General features: G+C 34.9%; 1 protein-coding gene across 2 annotated transcripts in view; it reads right to left on the bottom strand.

Annotated features, from left to right (window-relative positions):
• Positions 1 to 18,831, bottom strand: part of LOC127178985 (raftlin) — a 122,434-nt gene that overhangs the window by 94,288 nt on the left and 9,315 nt on the right. For both annotated transcript variants that reach the window (XM_051132214.1, XM_051132215.1), the window contains exon 2: positions 9,440 to 9,611. In XM_051132214.1, coding sequence (XP_050988171.1) covers positions 9,440 to 9,584 — 145 coding nt within the window. In that variant the 5' untranslated portion in view covers positions 9,585 to 9,611. The remainder of the gene's footprint in view (positions 1 to 9,439; positions 9,612 to 18,831) is intronic.

Here is an 18,831-nt window from a genome sequence, read left to right as displayed (position 1 = left end):
CGGAATCAATACTGCCGGGTCTGAAGCGAATGCGATGCTGATGTGAGATGATTGGCTTGTGGAAAGTTCAATGTGCTTCTTTAGCGAAGAAGCCCGAACAGATGCTGTGATGTAAAGCAGGCGCTCGGGGCCGAGGGCAAACGTTCGCGCGCTAACGCCGTGAAGCAAACCAGCTTTATCAAGCCACCGGCAGGCGGATCAATGCAGAGGCAACCTATTCTCCCTCATAGTGACAAAGTAGAGATGTGTACCAATAAATGGGCTTTACTCTGACATTATACTGAGGCATAAGCCATTTAGATGACAGCGGCCTGACACAGGAAAGATGTTGAGCAGAGTAAGATGAATTTCTTCCCCTGCAAGCAGCTATAATCTGAAACAAACTGCAGCGAGCAGAGCTTTGACACTGACTCTGTCTAAACAGAGGAAGGAACTTTGCAGAGATCTGCACTTCCTGTTGACGAGAGCGCTGTCGGAGTGCGCTCGCTTCTGACAATGCATGAAAAACACAACTGATTTTACACGTGTAACCACAACAGTGTAAAGAAGGAAGGGACGACTCTGGTGTCCTGTTAGTTTCTTTAAAGCATTAGAAAGACAAATCCAATGGGGGATTGTATTGAAAATGATAACTAGCATGAAAAACAGTGGTAATTTTGGTCTGCTTGACTGTTTCCAACAATTAATTTCATGAAATATGGTCATAATTTTGTCATTAAAAATTCTGAAATATGAAAAAGCCATTTTGTCAGAATCAGGAGTGAAATATGCACAAACCAAGCACCATTTAAAAGAAAAACAATAGACGTAAACAAATATGTGGGTGGATTTTGTGATTTTGAGAGAACAACTAGGGATGGACTTTTTCACTGGAGGAAGTGTCGTTATGGATTATAGACTGGTATTTTGTCCAGAAGCAACTCCCTTAATGATGGGTACCGTTTTTTGCTTCACAGGATGTTAATTGATGGATTGGAGTGGTGTGGATTACTTGTGCATTATTGTGATGTTTTTATCAGCTATTTGGACTCTTATTCTGACGGCACCCATTCACTGCAGAGGATCCTTTGGTGAGCAAGTGATGGAATGCTACATTTTTTCAAATCTGTTCTGATGAAGAAACAAACTCATCTACAGTACCATTCAAAAGTTTTTGAACTGTAAGATTTTAATGTTTTTTAAAGAAGTCTCTTCTGCTCAGCAAGCCTGCATTTGTTTGATTCAGAATACAGCAAAAACAGTAATAGTGTGACTGCTTTCTATTTGAATATATTTTAAAAATGTAATTTATTCCTGTGATCAAAGCTGTATTTTTTTTTAGCATCATTACTCCAGTCTTCAGTATCACTTGATCCTTCAGAAATCATTCTAATATGCTGATTTGCTGCTCAAGAAGCATTTATTATTATTATTATTAATATTTAAGACAGTTTAAAACAGTACTTTTTTCAGAATCCTTTGATAAATATGAAATGAAAGATCCAAAGATCAGCATTTATTTTTAATAAAAAGCTTTTGTAACGTTATACACTATACCATTCAAAACATTCGAGTCAGTCTAATTTTTATTAGAAAAATTCAGATAAATGCTGTTCTTCTGAACTCATCAAAGAAACCTAAAATCTACTTAGCTGTTTTCAAAATAATAATAATAATAATAATAATAAATGTTTTTGAGCAGCAAATCAGCATATTAGAATGATTTCTGAAGGATCATGTGACTGTAACGGTGCTAAAAATTCAGCTTTGAAATCACAGGAATAAATTACATTTTTAAAACTATTCAAATAGAAAATAGTTATTCTAAATATTAAACATATTTAAAAATTTAACTGTTTTTCCTGCACTTTGGATCAAATAAATGCAGGCTTGGTAAGCAAAAGAGACTTCTTTAAAAAACATTAAAAATCTTACTGTCCAAAAACCTTCTGACTGGTAGTGTATAAATTGGATGGTCTGAGGGTAAGACAATTTTTAGCTAATTTTAATTTAATTTTAGCTAGAAAAATGTAATTAATTTTAGCTAAAAAAAGAGTTTTAATCAAATTGAGTTTTAATCTTACTTTGTACCTAATTTGTGAAAAGTGCTATTTATGTCTGAGTACATTGTACTGTTAAATTAAATAGCTTCACATATCAGAACTGTACATTTAATGCACATTGAGCTTTTCTATAGATGTTCGCCAAGGCAGACAGGAAATCCTTTAGAAAGATTAAAGGAGACTTTTAAAAGAGAAAGCCTGCTGGTCAGGTGCTCTTAAGGCATCAAGAAAAAAATCACAAATACTCTCGAAACCTGATCAAAGCAACATGGCTTAGCTGTTGACATTTCATGTGTGTATTTATAGTGCAAGAGCACATCTGCCAGAATCATTTACATGAGAATGCCATAGTTCTGGTTTTGGATGCTGATTGGTTAATACATTTTGACAGAATGTGGTAAATTAGTTCATTTTTTTCTTAAATAAAATTAAAAATACCCTAGCATAAAAGTAATATACACTACCAGTCAAAAGATTTTGAACAGTAAGATTTTAATGTTTTTTAAAGAAGTCTCTTCTGCTCACCAAGCCTGCATTTATTCGATCCAGAGTACAGCAAAAACAGTAAAATTGATAAATATTTTTACTAATTAAAAATGACTGTTTTCTGTTTGAATGTATTTTAAAATGTGATTTATTCCTGTGACCAAAGCTAAATTTTCAGCATCATTACTCCAGTCTTCAGTGTCACATGATCCTTCAGAAATCATTCTAATATGCTGATTTACTGTTCAAATTCAGCTTTGAAATCACAGGAATAAATTACATTTTAAAATATATTCAGATAGAAAGCAGTTATTTTAAAAAGTTAAAATATTTCAAAATTTTACTGTTTTAATTAAAGCAGGCTTGGTGAGCAGAGGAGACTAAGTATAGTTCAAATCTGTTAACATATTTACTAACATGTTGTTTTGAGACTGATATAAAAATTACACAATGCACATTTCTTAATATTAAGCCTAAAATGTGTTTTAATGTCAGTATTGATGATTATTGTATGATCTTTAAATAAAATCGGCCTTTAAATGCAAGATGTTTTAAGTTTATGTGGAATATACTTGCAGTAGTTCCACTTTAGCACAGTCAGATCTACTTCAGTATACCTTTAGTTGGACTTCAGCACTACTTCTGCACAATTAAGATGCAATAAGCACAACATTAGTTGTTCCAATTAAGCCGACTTATAACAGTTTAGTATACTAAAAGTACAATTGCAGGGTATTTTAATGTATTTACATAAATATGCAAATGTAATTGTAGTATACTTGGCATGAAATAAACATATTTCAAATACACTTTAGTATAATTATTTTTTTTTTTTACTAGGGTTGTTGCAAAAAGCTAAACCATTTTTACCATTCAGAGCTTTGGAGTCCTTACGATAAAAAAAATAAAAATAAATAATACTTTTTAAAAATAATTTAATTATGCAATATGAAGCAACACAACTGTTTTCAACACTGATAATAATCAGAAATGTTTCTAGAGCAGCAAATCAGCATATTAGAATGATTTCTGAAGGATCACAGAAGACTGGTGTAATGATGCTGAAAATTCAGCTTTGTATCACAGGAATAAATTACATTTTAAATATATTCAACTAAAAAACAGTTATTTGATATTGCAATAATATTTCATAATTTTACAGATTTTCCTGTATTTTAGATCAAATAAATGCAGCCCTGGTAAGCATAAGTCTCTTTTAAATTGTAGTTTATATTTCATTTCCCTCAGTGCATCACCTGTGTTTAATCTCAACCCAGGAAATTCCTCTTCCTGTCATTCCAGTTCAAATTCAACCTGATGAATTGAAAAGGAACCAATTCTTCAATTCTGAATTCTGCACGACCCTATATATATGCGCAGTTTAGATTTGCCTGTGAAACTAATTTGAAGCATTTAAGCATAATCCTTCAGATGAAAAGGTTTCCAATGCTTTGTTTCCATGCAAAAGCGAACGCTATGTCGGTAGTAGGACTTTGCATTGTCAGCGTCTCTATCGACTTTAACCGAATAGCCCATTTGATCTTTATTGCAGGTCCATCTTGCTGAAGAGCTAAAGGAATCGATGCGTCCACATCAGAGAGAATATAATAGAGGTTCACCTGCCTTTGTGCTGAAACCCTTAACCTGACAACAGCAGAGAGCCTCCATTTCACAGGCTGAGGTTTGAACTATGGCTCTCCAGCAGGGTGCGGGGTCCGGGGCCCGAACTCATCAGCGCCATGGCAGTCGTCCACACGGCGAAGATGAAATGAAGGAAGGTAATGTGGGGAAGCAAATGGCTGTGAATTCTCCTCTGAATGTGACTCCCGCGGCGCCCCTCCGACTCAATTTTCACGCCGCTTGGCTGCAGAATAAAAGCAGCAGTCCCTGCATCCACCTGCTCTAATCCCCTACACAACTACAGCTCCTTTAACCCCGCACCGACTGTCCTCGCTATCCCTTTTTTGAGCAAAGCCCTTGTATTGTTGACTGACAGGTTGAATAAAGGTATTAGGTGTCATTGCATTTTAATAATCTGCCCCGCTCGCTGATTATATCAGGGTGGCGAGTGTGATTTGGAGGGCGGCGTGTGGTCGAGAAGCCGTCCGTAAGTGTGTTTTCTATTCCTCTTCCTCTTGACATTTTAAACATTTGAAATCACATTTGAGGGAAATCAAAAACGTGCAGGGCATCTTAAGCACCACGCTGGCGTATTTCGTGTGATGGGTTTTTCGCCACGCAACTTATTACGAGGCTCATTCGCTTGCATTGCAGGGTGTTTCTTTGTATGCCAGGATTCGGAAAAATGGATTTAGACAAAATCGGCAACAAACACAGAGTGCTAATTTGGTCTAATTGGCGTCTTATCCCAGAAAATAGTGTTTTTGCTCAGAGATTTCTCTTTAATATCTCAGAAGAGCTTTTTTTTTGGTGACCAAGATGTTCTTGTCTGAAAATTTATAATGATTTCAGGTAAATATCAGTAAATATTTCTCCCTGAATGCTTTAGAAAAAATTGAAATAGACACCAGTGATACATAAATCAGTGTTATTTTAGTAGCATTTAGATAATACTATAGTTTTTATTAATATTTTGAATTCATTATTTATTTTTACGTTTTAGCTTTATTTATTTTATTTTTTTATGAATTTAGTTTTAGTTTTCCATCAAATCATAAATCAGAGAAGTGGAAAAGTGCAAAAGTTTGGGTGACTATTATATATATATATATATATGTGTGTGTGTGTGTGTGTGTGTGTGTGTGTGTGTGTATAGTTTTATTAAAAAAAACTTAAAATAAAATGTATTTTCCATTATAATTGTAGTTAAAGTAATTTTGTTGTATTTTTGCCATTTTTATTAACTATTGTTTTTGTCTTTATAGTATATTTTATTTTTATTTATTTTTATTTTTTATTTTTACTTTTTTTTTAGTAATTTTTTTATATTAATAATAAACAAAATTTTCTATTAATATTTTGAATTCATTTTTTATATATATTTTCCATTTAGTATTTAAAATAATTTTGTTGTGTTTTTGCCATTTTATTAGCTATTGTTTTTATGTCTTTATAGTATTTTTATTTTTATTTATTTTTATTTTTAAGTTTTAGCTTTATTTATTTATGATTGTTATTCATGACATTAAATATTATAGTGCATTTAACTGAATCTGAGTAGCAGAATAGATATTTGATGAAAATGAGAAATACTTGATTTTATAATGAAAAATCTCTGAATTTTAACTGCAGGTTCTTTAGATCTGAAACTAGAAGAGATGCTTGAGGATGCTTTGATTTCAAATCTGAAGATGAGACATCTGGAGGTCTCATCTGAAACTAGAAGAGATGCTTGAGGAGTTAAATCTGACAAGTGGAAATCTTCTGCAAAAGTTTGGGTGGCAAAATTGAGATTCATAATGATTTCAGCTAAATATCAGGCATTTCTCTTTGAATGCTTTAGGAAAAATTAAAATAGACACCAATGATACATAAAGCAGTGTTATTTTAGTATCATTTAGATACTATTATAGTTTTATATATATACTATTATATATATATATATATATATATATTTATTTATATTTTTCATTTTCATTTATAGTTAAAGTTTTAGTAATTTAGTTGTGTTTTTGCCATTTTTATTAGCTATAGTTTTTTATGCCTATATAATAGTCTTTATTTTTATTCATTTTTATTTTTAGCTTTAATAATTTTAGTGCATTGAGTTAAATGAAAATGAGAAATGTTGCATTGGTACCTAGATTATTTATGATGATTGATGATTTTAGTTTTCGTTATCCATGACATTAAGTATTATATTGCTATAAAATTAATCTGAATAGCAGATCATTTGTTCTTTAGTGGAATTTGATCAAAAATGTTTGGTTTCATTTTTTTATTTATTGTTTTTATGTGTTTTTTTTTTTTTAATTTTTAAATTATTTTAGTACATTTAGTACACTGTGAGAAATTATTTTAGTTTTAGTTATCCCTGACAAGAGAGTACTATAGTACTGTAAAATGAATCTGAATAGCAGATAATTTTTTCTTTGGAGAAATTTGTTTAGAAATGTTTGGTTTCATAATAAAATCTTTGACTTTTGACTGCAGGTTTTTCAAATCTGAAGGCTTTGTCTGAAATTAGAGGAGATGCATGAGATTTGAGTTAAATCTGAGAAGCGTAAGACTTCTGCAAAAGTCTGGGTGACAAAATTGAGACATTGTGTGTAATTTTCCTATTTTATATGATTAGAGCAGTCAATTAAGTTAATAGCATAGCTTGCTTGGTGCCTCGTCTTCTACACAGTTGTAACATCTGGTACATGTCACAATATCACCACAACATCTTAAGATAGATTGATGGGTCAGATCTCTAAAATAGATGCGGCAGTTTGTAAAGGAAAGCAATGGTGCAGGTTGACCATGAACACATAAATTTGATTAAGGCGATTAACAAATGTGCAGTCTAATGTTTCCACCCGCGTGGCGTCAAGGAACATTAAGCTAGCTGACGCAGTCTTGCATGAGGAAGTTTATTGTCTTCGCCTTGTAGATGAGACATTTGCTGCTCATTCCTCCCCCTCCTTTAAAGTGCTTTGCAACTCCTCCTTTATGAATAGCAATATATTTGCAATAATAGAGTAGAGGCAGTGTGGAGAAATGAAGCGTAGTGGGGGAAGTGTGAGATATGGGCCAATACTGCTAAACATAACAGAGTTCTCGTATGCAGTGCTCGCTGCAGTGCACATATTCACCCATCTTGCCAAACTCAAGGACATATACAGCAATCGCATAGCTAGGCCGCTCTATTATAGTTATTACTATAACAGCGGTGAAAAACTGTAATTTCAGTTGTCAGTCATCTAGAATGTTGATTTGGCCCAGGTAATTTGCACTAACATGGTCACATGCCAGGGTTTCAGAGGTGGTCTCAACAATGTCTCAAACTGTGCTCAGGTTTGCAATCAGACATCAAGAGATTTTGATTTAAACTCAAACACTTTTCATCAAATTCTACTGTAATATCCACAAAACAATATTCTGTGGTCTTCTGTAGTCTAATGGTATCGTTGTGTGTATTTTTACTTTCTCTTTGGGATCTTCTGGAGAAACATAACGACTTAACATAATTCAGTTCCTGAACTGCAGAAACAAGATGTAGAATTGCAGTTACCATTTGAATGTAAGAAAGTAGAATTGAAATTCAAAGAAAATCAGTTTATCAGTCATTTTAACTAGAAAAGAAAGGTTTGTCAAAACAAACTTTAAATGTTGGCTTGGTAATGACTTGCTTGAAAGTTTAGGGAAAAAGATAGATAGATAGATAGATAGATAGATAGATAGATAGATAGATAGATAGATAGATAGATATAGCAGATCGAAGAATAGATACGTAGAACGACAGACGGATGGATGGATGATAGATGGATAGATAGATAGATAGATAGATAGATAGATAGATAGATAGATAGATAGATAGATAGATAGATTATATAATGAAAGATAGATGGATGGATAGATAGACAGATAGATATATAGATAGCAGATTGAAGAATGGATACGTAGAACAACGGACGGATGGATGATAGATAGATAGAGAGAGAGAGAGAGAGAGAGAGAGAGAGATAGGGAGATAGCAGATCTAAGAATGGATATGTAGAACGATGGACGGATGGATGGATGGATGGATGGATGGATGATATAATGGCAAATAGATAGATAGATAGATAGATAGATAGATAGATAGATAGATAGATGATATAATGAAAGATAGATATAATGAAAGATAGATGGATGGATAGATAGATCGATGGATAGATAGCAGATTGAAGAATGGATATAGAGGACGGATGGATGGATGGATGGATGGATGGATGGATGGATGGATGGATGATATAATGGCAGAGATAGGTAAGTAGGTAGACAGATAGGTAGATAGCAGATTAAAGAACAGATACGTAGAATGACGGACAGATGGAAGATAGATAGATAGATAGCAGATCAAAAAATGGATACGTGAAACGACGGTCGGATGGATGGATGATATAATGACAGATAGATAGATAGATGGCAGATCAAAGAATGGATGCATAGAATGACGGATGGATGGATAGATTATATAATGGCAGACGGATGGATGGAAAGATGGATAGATGAATGTGGTAAGATGCCATAGTAGTGGAGCAAATCCTACCATCCCTGTTTGTTTAGTGATAAAGTGAAACTAGGAATTTCTCAAAAGAAGGAAGTAGAGAAAAACTGTATTTTTGTGGGTTTACGCCCACCCAGAGAGAGAGATTGACCTCGGCATTCATCTGAATCCTCCTTACAGGATTATTCTGATCTGTGGGCTAAGATGTCAGCGAGACTTCTGGCTCACACTACATCTCAACACCCTCCTCCCAGCCCAAGCCGAGCTCGACTCGTGAGAAATAACAACACTGACAGCTATATTTAGCCGAGGCCCTCTGGATCTTCCCCCATTAGCCACCTCACAGCCTGCGGGCTCCAACATCTCACCGGCAGCCGCCTCACAGATCACAGACACCTCACCGCGCACCTGAGAGCCTCCTCACAGGAACACGTCGACTGCTGGAAAGACAGGTACAGTCTGTCGGGTAGCGTGTGCTGCAGAATTACCAGGCAGCTGTGATTCACAGAGAGAATTCTGGGAGGATTTGGGGTTTGTCATTTGCAAGTGTCATCACTTCGGGGATTTGCGGAGCAGCAAAGAATCAGGGAACGTTTCTGGAGAATCTCCGTGTGCCACGGTTTGATTTCTCCTTTTTAAAAGTTCCTCGCAGATTATCCTTACCTCAACATTTCTAACTCTGCTGATCGTCTCTTTTAAAAGTCACTCGATATCAGAGCGAATTTCACCACAGATATGAGAATGACTGACAGCTTACCGTCTTTCCCCACCAGGAAGTCCACGTGGTGGTACGTGTAGGTGAACCCGATCTTGGTCTCCACCTGCGGCCTCTTGAGGGTGGAATAAATCTTTCCCGGGCTGTTGTCTTCCGTCTGACGGAACTTCCTCAACCCGCAGCCCATTTCTGCCGAACGAGTGCGCACTTAAGCCTGGGATGAAAGAGACACGGTCAGAAAGACAAGAGGTTTAAACAATGTCTTCAGCATTCACAACAACACCGCTGTAGATGCATGTAGACGCATCAGAGCTGCCCTGCAATTCAAAGACCGCAGGCAGTCTCAAAAACAAAGATTCCAAAAGGGGTTTTTCAGCTTTGCCACAGAAATACATTTTGGGTTCCACAAAGAGCCTTTCCATGAATTGTAAAATAAGCGTTTTGAAAAACATTTCAATAATATTTCTAAAGGACCTTTTTCTTATAAAGAATCTTTGGGCAATGCAAAGTTTCCATGGATGTTAAAGGTTTTGTATAAAATCATAAATGCCAATAGAAGAACCTTCAGTTTAAGAAGTGTAAAATGGCAGATACAATTTTTATGTCTACAGTCTGAAAGCATATTACATGTGCTATTCCTACTGTTTCTATACAGTGCTTTCTATTTATATATATGTAATTTTCACACATTATGGAACACAATCTGCTCGAATTGCCAGAATGTGTAAAATGTGTGGTGTACAACTGATCTTACTGCACAGAATATGTCATACAAGGTAATGCATGCAGTCTAAATTTCCAGTATACACAAAATGTTATTTAAAGGGAATATATTTTGATATTTTATAAAACAATAAAATAAAAAAAACATTAATATAGACATGAACTTTATATTATAATTAATAATAAAATAATTTATGTGAAAAATAATAAAAACAAAAATAATAGATATTTATACATTAAATAATTTATGTATATGTATGCTATTTAATAAATTATTTAATTATGTTAAATTATTACAGTAATTATTATTTATCATTATCATTACTATGGTCATTATCAGTAGTAATATTTATGTATTAATAATTTTAATTATAAAATTATAATTTAATAAATAATTATAATACATTTATGATGATGAAATAATAATGAAAAAATAAATAATATAATTTATTATTAGTATACATGAATATATTAGTAATATTCATGTTCTAATAATTTTAATATAATATAAATTAATAATTATAATACATTTATGATGATGAAATAATAAACATTTAAAATAAATTATAAAATAAAAATATAATGTTTTATTTTATAAAAATAACTTAAAAATAAATTAATAATAATTATAATACATTTATGATGATAAAATAATAAAATTAAAACAATTGAAAAATAAATTTGATTATAAAAAACAATAATGATAATTAATTTGTATATTGTTATTACTAATAATATAGTTATATTACATATTAATAAGTTTGTTTTATTTAATTTATTTTTCAAGATAATTGGACACCACTTGTTAAAGGATTTGTTCACTCAGCTGAGGAAGAAGGGTCTTATCTAGCGAAACGATTGGTCATTTTCGAAACAAATTGACAATCTATATACTTTTTAACCTCAAATGCTCGTCTTGTCTCGTCTCTGTGATGCACATGCGTAGTCTGTGAAATCCAGATCAGTACAGTTAGGGTATGTTGAAAAACTCCCACCTTGTTTTCTTCTTCAACTTCAAAATCGTCATACATTGCTGTTTTACCTTTTTTTGTAAAGGGTGTTTGATCTTCTTTGTATGTTCATTTTGTAAACGTTTGATCGGGGTACTTCTGCAGCGATATAGGACGATTTTGAAGTTGGGGAAGAAAATGAGATGGGAGTTTTTTGACATGCTCTAACTGTCTTGAACTGGAAAAACGCAGTTCACGCAGACATAGACAAGACGAACATTTGAGGTTAAAAAGTATATAAATTGTCAATTTGTTTTGAAAATGACCTATTGTTTTGCTAGATAAGACCCTTCTTTCTCGACCCTTCTTTAGAGCCCTTTGAATCTGCATTTAAACTGCATTTTGGAAGTTCAAACTTGGGTGCACCATTTAAAGTCCACTATATCAAGATACATAATTTCTTATCGACTGAGGAAAGAAAGACATGAACATCTTGGATGACAAGGGGGTGAGTAAATTATCTGTAAATTTTGGTTATGGAAGTGAACTACTCCTTTAAAACATGCAGTGTGATGTTCGAACAACTGTTGTTGTTAATTGCATAATGTATTCTGTTTCGCATACTACTATTCAAACAATAGTAGGCCATAAACAGTATATTCTACACAGTATTGAGTTAGTAGTAAGATAGTATGCTATTCCGAATATAGTCCATAGTTTGTACTTGTTATTGTTTGTCAGTAGTAGGTGGTGTTAAAGGACAAAGACATTCTCATTCTCATTCTGTTCTCATTCTATTTTATAATGACATTCGTGTTTTATTCAGCAACAATTTGCATATGCTGTAGTCATCAATACTTTCAGTCACTGTACACAGGTGACCGTTTTGTGCTTAATACGCTTAGGGCTTCATCTGACTGTCAGGCACATTTTCTATAATTGCATATATGTGCTAAAAGTTTAGATGTCAGCTCAGCGGTATACTAGCATATAGATGTCCTTAAATCTAATAGACAAGGACTACAAAACCACAAAAGTCCAATTTCGATTTCACAGACTGTTCAATCTCATTACGACTAACTCTGTTCACATTCTGCTTTCTTTCAGGTGTTTCCCATGTGGAAAGTAATCTGTCCATTTTCTCACGTACCACCTTAATTTGCACAAAAGAACCGTACGCTGCTGTTTTACAGTTTCTTTCAGCCAGGTACTGCCTCATCCTGTGCTTGTTTGGCAGAAAGAAAGCAGAAAAAGACCCAATTAAGGGCACGCCAGATTACTAAATCAGCTCCTAAATAAATAAATAAAAGACATAAATGGGCTTCAGCTCATCATGGGAGCCCAATCTCTCAACTGGCAGGCTGGGAATTAACACGTCCAGCCAGCGAGAGGCCAAAAGTGCTCTCTGTTCGTCAGCCAAGCCGCCCTCCTTTTCCAAATCTAAAGTGACAGCCGCCGACAGTCGCGAGCGGATCAGAAGGGTCCAGGTAATATCCCATTGTGGCCAGCTGATTAAACCTAGGGTGGGCCATTGATGAAGAATACTCTCTATTATGTTCCTGTCTAATTACAGCGGCCGGGACGCATAATCTGAGAGGCGGCGACGGCAGAGGGTTCTAGAGAATACACGGTTAATGAGGTGAGCTGCTCGAATGAAAAGGTGAGAATCAATCACAGAAAATCAAGGAGCAGATTGTTCATTAGGAGTCAGGATAATGCACAGCGTGCCGGCAACTCCAGCGGCAGGGCGACTTTAATTAGGGCCCAGACGAGAGGCCATGCAGATTTATGAACGCTGTCATAAGAACCACTGTTTCCAGTGACATGGACATGAATGGATGCGCTCGGCTATCCGTGGCTGAATCCAATCGGGGAAATGGCATCTCGGGTACAACAGTCATGCATCACCAATTGGATTTTCTAATCTGATCGATTGAACGAATGGAGTGCGGGAAGATTGTAGACTCGTAGAGATTTTTTGACGCGTAGAGTGGGCGCACAACCCACTTTTAATTCGATAGCTTGAAGTATTTTTGAGTGAAACTATTTAATAAGAATAAATTGAAAGGTAGGACTTTTGTCCATTGGGAATTGATTGGATTCATTGGAAAATTCAGCTAGTTACAGCTGATGTCAAATTTATTTGAACCCTTTCCAACAATGGCTGTATGATTTTAAGATCCATCTTTTCACACTGAGGACAACTGAGGGACTCATATGCAACTATTACAGAAGGAAACACAATGCATTAAGAGCTGGGGGTGAAAACTTTTTGAATTTGAAGATCAGGGAAAAGGGTTTTTCTGAAGAACAGCAGGGAGTTTGACTGTTTAGGACAAACAAGGGACTCATGAACAACTATCACTAAACAAAAAACACAGCTGTGGGTCATTCAGGTAACAGCACAGAATTAAGAATCAAGTGTATTTAAACTTTTAAACGGGATCATTTCTATAAATTCATCCATTATTTTTTTCTTGTGGACTATATGTAAACATATTTTATGTGAAATATCTCATTCAGTACTAAATAAAAAATAACATGCATTTTGTATGATCCCTCTTATTTTGGTAAAATAATTAACATTTTGCAGATTCTGCAAGGTGTATGTAAACTTTTAAACTGTATAATCATTTTTAAATAAATGCCGTTCTTTCTCACTTTCTATTAATTAAAGAATCATTAAAGAAAATACGGTTTCCACAAAAACATTAAGCAGCACTTTGCAACACTGATAATAATAATAAAAAATCAGCATATTATAATGACTCTGTAGGGTCACATGACGCTGAAGACTGTAGTAATGATACTGAAAATTCAGCTTTGCATCACAAGAATAAATTAAATTTAAAAAGATATTCAACTAGAAAACAGCTATTTTAAATTGTAATAATATTTCACAATTTTACTGTTTTTGCTGTGTTTATAATAAAAAAAATACAGCTTTGGTGAGCAGAAGAAACTTGGTCACCTGGTTCAAGGGAGAGGGGTTGAAAAATAAGATGCATTCAATCAGTTAAAATGTAAAGTCACTTTAGAGGCAAAACATTAAAGTGATAGTTCACCCAAAAATTAAAATTCTGTCATTAATTACTCGCCCTCATGTTGTTCCAAACCTGTAGAAGACCTTTGGTTATCTTTGGAACACAAATAAATTGCATTGAAACTGAATGAAGTCATTAGTTTTGTTTTCTTTGCACACAAAAAGTATTCTTGTAGCTTCTTAAAATTAACCACTGATTTCACATGGGCCTTGAACGTTGTAGTTGCGTCGCTGTCTATGCACTGTCAGAAGGCTCTCAGATTTCATAAAAAATATCTTAATTTGTGTTCAGAAGATGGAAAAGGTCTTGTGGGTTTGGAACGACATTTTTAGTTTTTGGGTGAACATTTCCTTTAAATTTAAATGTGAAATTTAGATTTAATTGTACACAATATGACCAGGAATATGCATTTAAAAGTAAACAGGGTGAGTCTTGATTTCATGCTGAACGTTCACAGTAATTTATGTATTGTGGAAACTGCATGTTATTTACTGTAAATTGTTGATCTTCTAAAGATGTGTTGGCTTAGTAAACAGTAATTTCGTCCTAAAAGGCAGGTCAGCTCGCTTTCAGATATCACTCTCTTCTGATGGAAAAACAACACACTGCCCCTAAAATAGCCGTCTTTGACATGACAACTTGCACAAAGTGGGTTTTTGTAGACGTCGCTCCATGTTTTGCGCTCAGACATGCTCTCTCTAGAGGCAACAGGCTAAGCGTTCGCTCCGTCAGAGAGAGAAACCAAGCAAAATAAAAAAACGAAAAGGGGTGGCGCGGTGCGTGAGGAAAACAAAGTTGGTTGGAGGGGCTGATATTTGCATAGCTGATAGAGACGAGGAGGGGGGCCATGAAACGAAGAGGCGAGGTATTTTTAGAGCTGACGGAGGAAGTGGGAGATGTTTATGATTTCAGAGCGACTACTCCCTCCCTGAGGTTCTGCTTCACGCTACGAGCTTTTGGCAGCGCCATCTCTCTAGTCAACCTGGCAACAGCTCCCTCATGCACTGGAGACTGACAAGAAAAGAGTTCACTTCCAGTATACTGTTGCACGGTAGTCCAAAAAGAATGACAAAAATTGGTTGGCTCCTGTGATGGTGAGACTGACGAAAAAGAAAGCTGATTTGAACGTCCATTCGTTCCACAACCTTTTTGTGTTTAGTAAGCGTCTTATTTCATGCGCCACAGGAAATGTTTGTAAAAATGGTAATTTTCCCTGCAATAACCCATCAGGGAGAAGCGATGAGCCGACTATGATGACCCCGCTTAGTTTCAGCGTTCCTCACTGCTCTAATTCAATAACTGCGTGCAAAGGACAAAACTTCAATGTCACGGTTTGCGGCTCTGCTCAAAGCTGCGGTTCAGCTCGTGTTTAGAGATGCATTCCCTCAAAGAGAGACTGAAAAACACCACTCTCCCTTTGACCCATTTTCTTTAATGTGGCAAATAAGGCAAACCGGCGCAAGGCACGGTTTCCTGACTCATGTTTTTGTCGGTTCAGCAGGGAAAATGTTCTCTTGGGGTAGGAATGAGGCAGTCTCCCCTTTTTGGACTTCCTTCTTCCTTCCTGGACGTCCTGGTCTCAACAAAGACCCCCTCACCTGAGCAGGACATTGTGAGAGAATATAAACACACTTGAAGTGATAATGTCACTGCCCAAGATCCAAACAACATAACCCTGTGTAGCATTATGTTTGAATATACTTTTGGTTAGAATAGATATATGCTAGTATTCTAAATATGCTGAATATATACACACACATGTTGGTATTGGTGGTTTATGGGGTGGTTTACAAACTGTATTTTCTATTTCCTCAACCTACCCCTCACTGAAAACCTTTTTAGATTTTCAAAAATACACATTTAGTATGTTTTTTAAGCCTTTTGTATTACAGGCACATACACAGTGTCCTCATGAATAGGGGTGCACATAAGTTTTTTTATCCCGGTTCTCATAAGAGTAGCTGAGGATTTGGTTTAGTCCTCATGTGGCACATAGTGTGACCCATTAAATATAGTGATAATAATATCATTGAACTTTATTAGTTTTTTTTTTTTTTGTGCTGTCTAACGATTTTTGCATCCAAAATAAAAGTTTTTGTTTCCATAATGTATTTGTGTATACAGTGTATATTTATTATGTATATATATATATAAATACAAACACATGCATGTATATATTTATATTTCAAACTTAAATTGCCAAGCTTTTATTTTGGCAGGTTGCCGGCAAATAAGTATGCATGCTCCTCGAGTTTAGCGCTTCTGATTGAAGAGTGTCAGTGAATGAAATGTCATATTTTTGCATTGTACTTTGAAAACAACAGTGAATAGCCTAGAATTATGCTTTCAGATTGAATAGAAATCTTATACAGTATTACAGTTTGTTGATCTAAAATGATTATTGCGCATTACAAATATATGTATATATGTATGTGTACACACACAACCAAGTTCCCGTGGATTTTGGCTACTTTAACACCATTGCCGCGGGTTGTTTTTAATGTCCATGGGTCCAGCGTGATATTTAAAAAACGTGTGTATTACGTGGAATGTGATTTATTTAAATGCAATTGGGCTAGTTTTGAGTAGCAATTGGGCAGATTTTTTTGTGAAAATCTGGTTCTTTCTTTCTTTTTTCGCTTGCATTATTTCTCACAGCGAGTGTCATGACGGACACCCAAATCCAGAATAACTTTAAAAACAATGGTTTTTGTGTCACGGAATGTAGTTTTTAGGTGAGAATGCACTTGTTTAGACTTCAAATATGTGGTTTGTTAACAAAGATAATGTCTATTTGAAAATTTGCTTCGATGTTTTCGGAGATGTGAGCTCCAGGGCGTCAGCGGCTGTTCAGTACTCATGAGCCCACCGAGAGCAGCCTTACCTCGGCCAGGTCTACTGAAATTTGCCGCTGGCTTTGATGTCTCTATAGTGGTTAAATATGAGATATAATCCTTTTTGGCTAAATCTAATTGGCAGTCTTTGGTTTCATTAATCTATTGTTTGTTCCAGAGCAAATAGTTTTGGCTGAGCGCAAAATCTCATCACGTTATATTTTGTGTAAATGTAATGCTGTTTATCAGAGCAATGCCTCTGTACTTTAGACTGAATGGCCTAGGAACTTTTATGATGGCTGTTGCTGTTGTTTATTAAATATTTTTATTCAGTTATTAATATTTTATATAAATATAAATATTTAGTATTGGGAAACAGTGTGTGTTTGTGATTATTTTAGTCACACTGTTCTGCCACAAGACTGTTTTTATGAGTGAGTCAGCAGTAAAGACTTTTATTATGAAAGAGACTAAAACGGTTGTAAACAAATAAGTTATTTTTCCTTCATCAATATGGGATTATTTTTGTGCCAATAAGAATGAACGTAACTTTATAAAACTGAACGTAACTTTCCAAGAAACGATCAAAAATATGCCACTGCAAAAGAAGAAAAACACAATGAAAATGAAAAAATGAACTCAGTTGCACGAATTTAACATGCTCTTCAAATATGCTTCATTCTTTGTTAATGATTTTCAAAGAATCGTTTTCGCGAATCATGGATTCTGAATGTGTTGACACAGCTTTCGCTTAGGCTTCGCAAATTTTCGTTTGCTGTTTTGGCACAAACCTCTCGTGGGGGCGGGCTTAACAGCGATCTACTCTAATTGGCTAATGAGCTTTTGATGGACAGTTGCTCTCTGACCTGGGAGCACAGACGGTGACGTCAGTGGCGCGCATATTGGAAAGTTGTTGCGGTGTGCAATACGTCGTGCTTTGTTTATATTAAGTATTAATGTTATTAGTATTTCACCTACGGTCGTCTCTTAGTTTCTAAAGATGAGCTCCCAGGAGAGACACGGAGCAGCATCATCTTCCACCTCAGCTTATAAGCTTTAAATGAAGCATCTTAACGTTCCTTCGTTATTAATTCTAAAGCGACTTTTTGAAATAGTAACGGAGGCTTGGACTGTGGTAGGAAGTAGTTTGCACAAAAGAGGGGTTTTAAAGACACTGTTGTTGTTTCTTATGTATTTACACACTCATGTCGTCGAACTGTTGTATAAACGCAATATTACGCTCGTAGCCATGCAATATGGCTATATATCGGCACGCTGTGATTACAGCATTCGTTTGTCAGTAATGACATTACTAATATTAATATTTATTTATTTTTTTTAACCACATTTATTTATCCATTATGTGTGTAAACATTCTCTATACTATATAAAAAAATCCCAATTAAACAATGCATTAGTGAAATTCCATTTTGGAACAGCATATGGCAGTGTTCATATTTACTGTTATACTCTGTTAGATAAAGTTGAGCATGTAGCAAAAACATCTAATTAACTTCCAAGATGCAGATGCAAAATGATGATTATGATTAAGTAATATACACAAATAAGTTTAATGGAATAATTTGTGGAGCAGAAAAGGACTTGCAAACTATGGTAAAAAAGGAAGATTGTCAGAAAGTAATGCCTTAATTTTCTGTGTTTTTTCATAAAGCTATTGCATGCTTTCCAAAAACAGAATAAAGTGCATGACTGCTGTACTTTTCGGTGAAATATTCTGTTAAACGAGAGGCACACAAACACAGTGTTTTACTCTGAGGATGCATTTTCTGGTAAATATAATGTCAAGTCTAAACAAAATGTCACAGTATAATTTAGACAAAAACTGGGGTTAATTGGTGTCTTGGGAAAGCACTCCTACTGTA

This window comes from Labeo rohita, chromosome 16, assembly GCF_022985175.1.
Source record: "Labeo rohita strain BAU-BD-2019 chromosome 16, IGBB_LRoh.1.0, whole genome shotgun sequence".
Classification (NCBI taxonomy): Eukaryota; Metazoa; Chordata; class Actinopteri; order Cypriniformes; family Cyprinidae; genus Labeo; species Labeo rohita.
Note: the sequence above shows the minus strand (reverse complement) of the source record. Positions and strands in the feature narration are given on the sequence as shown.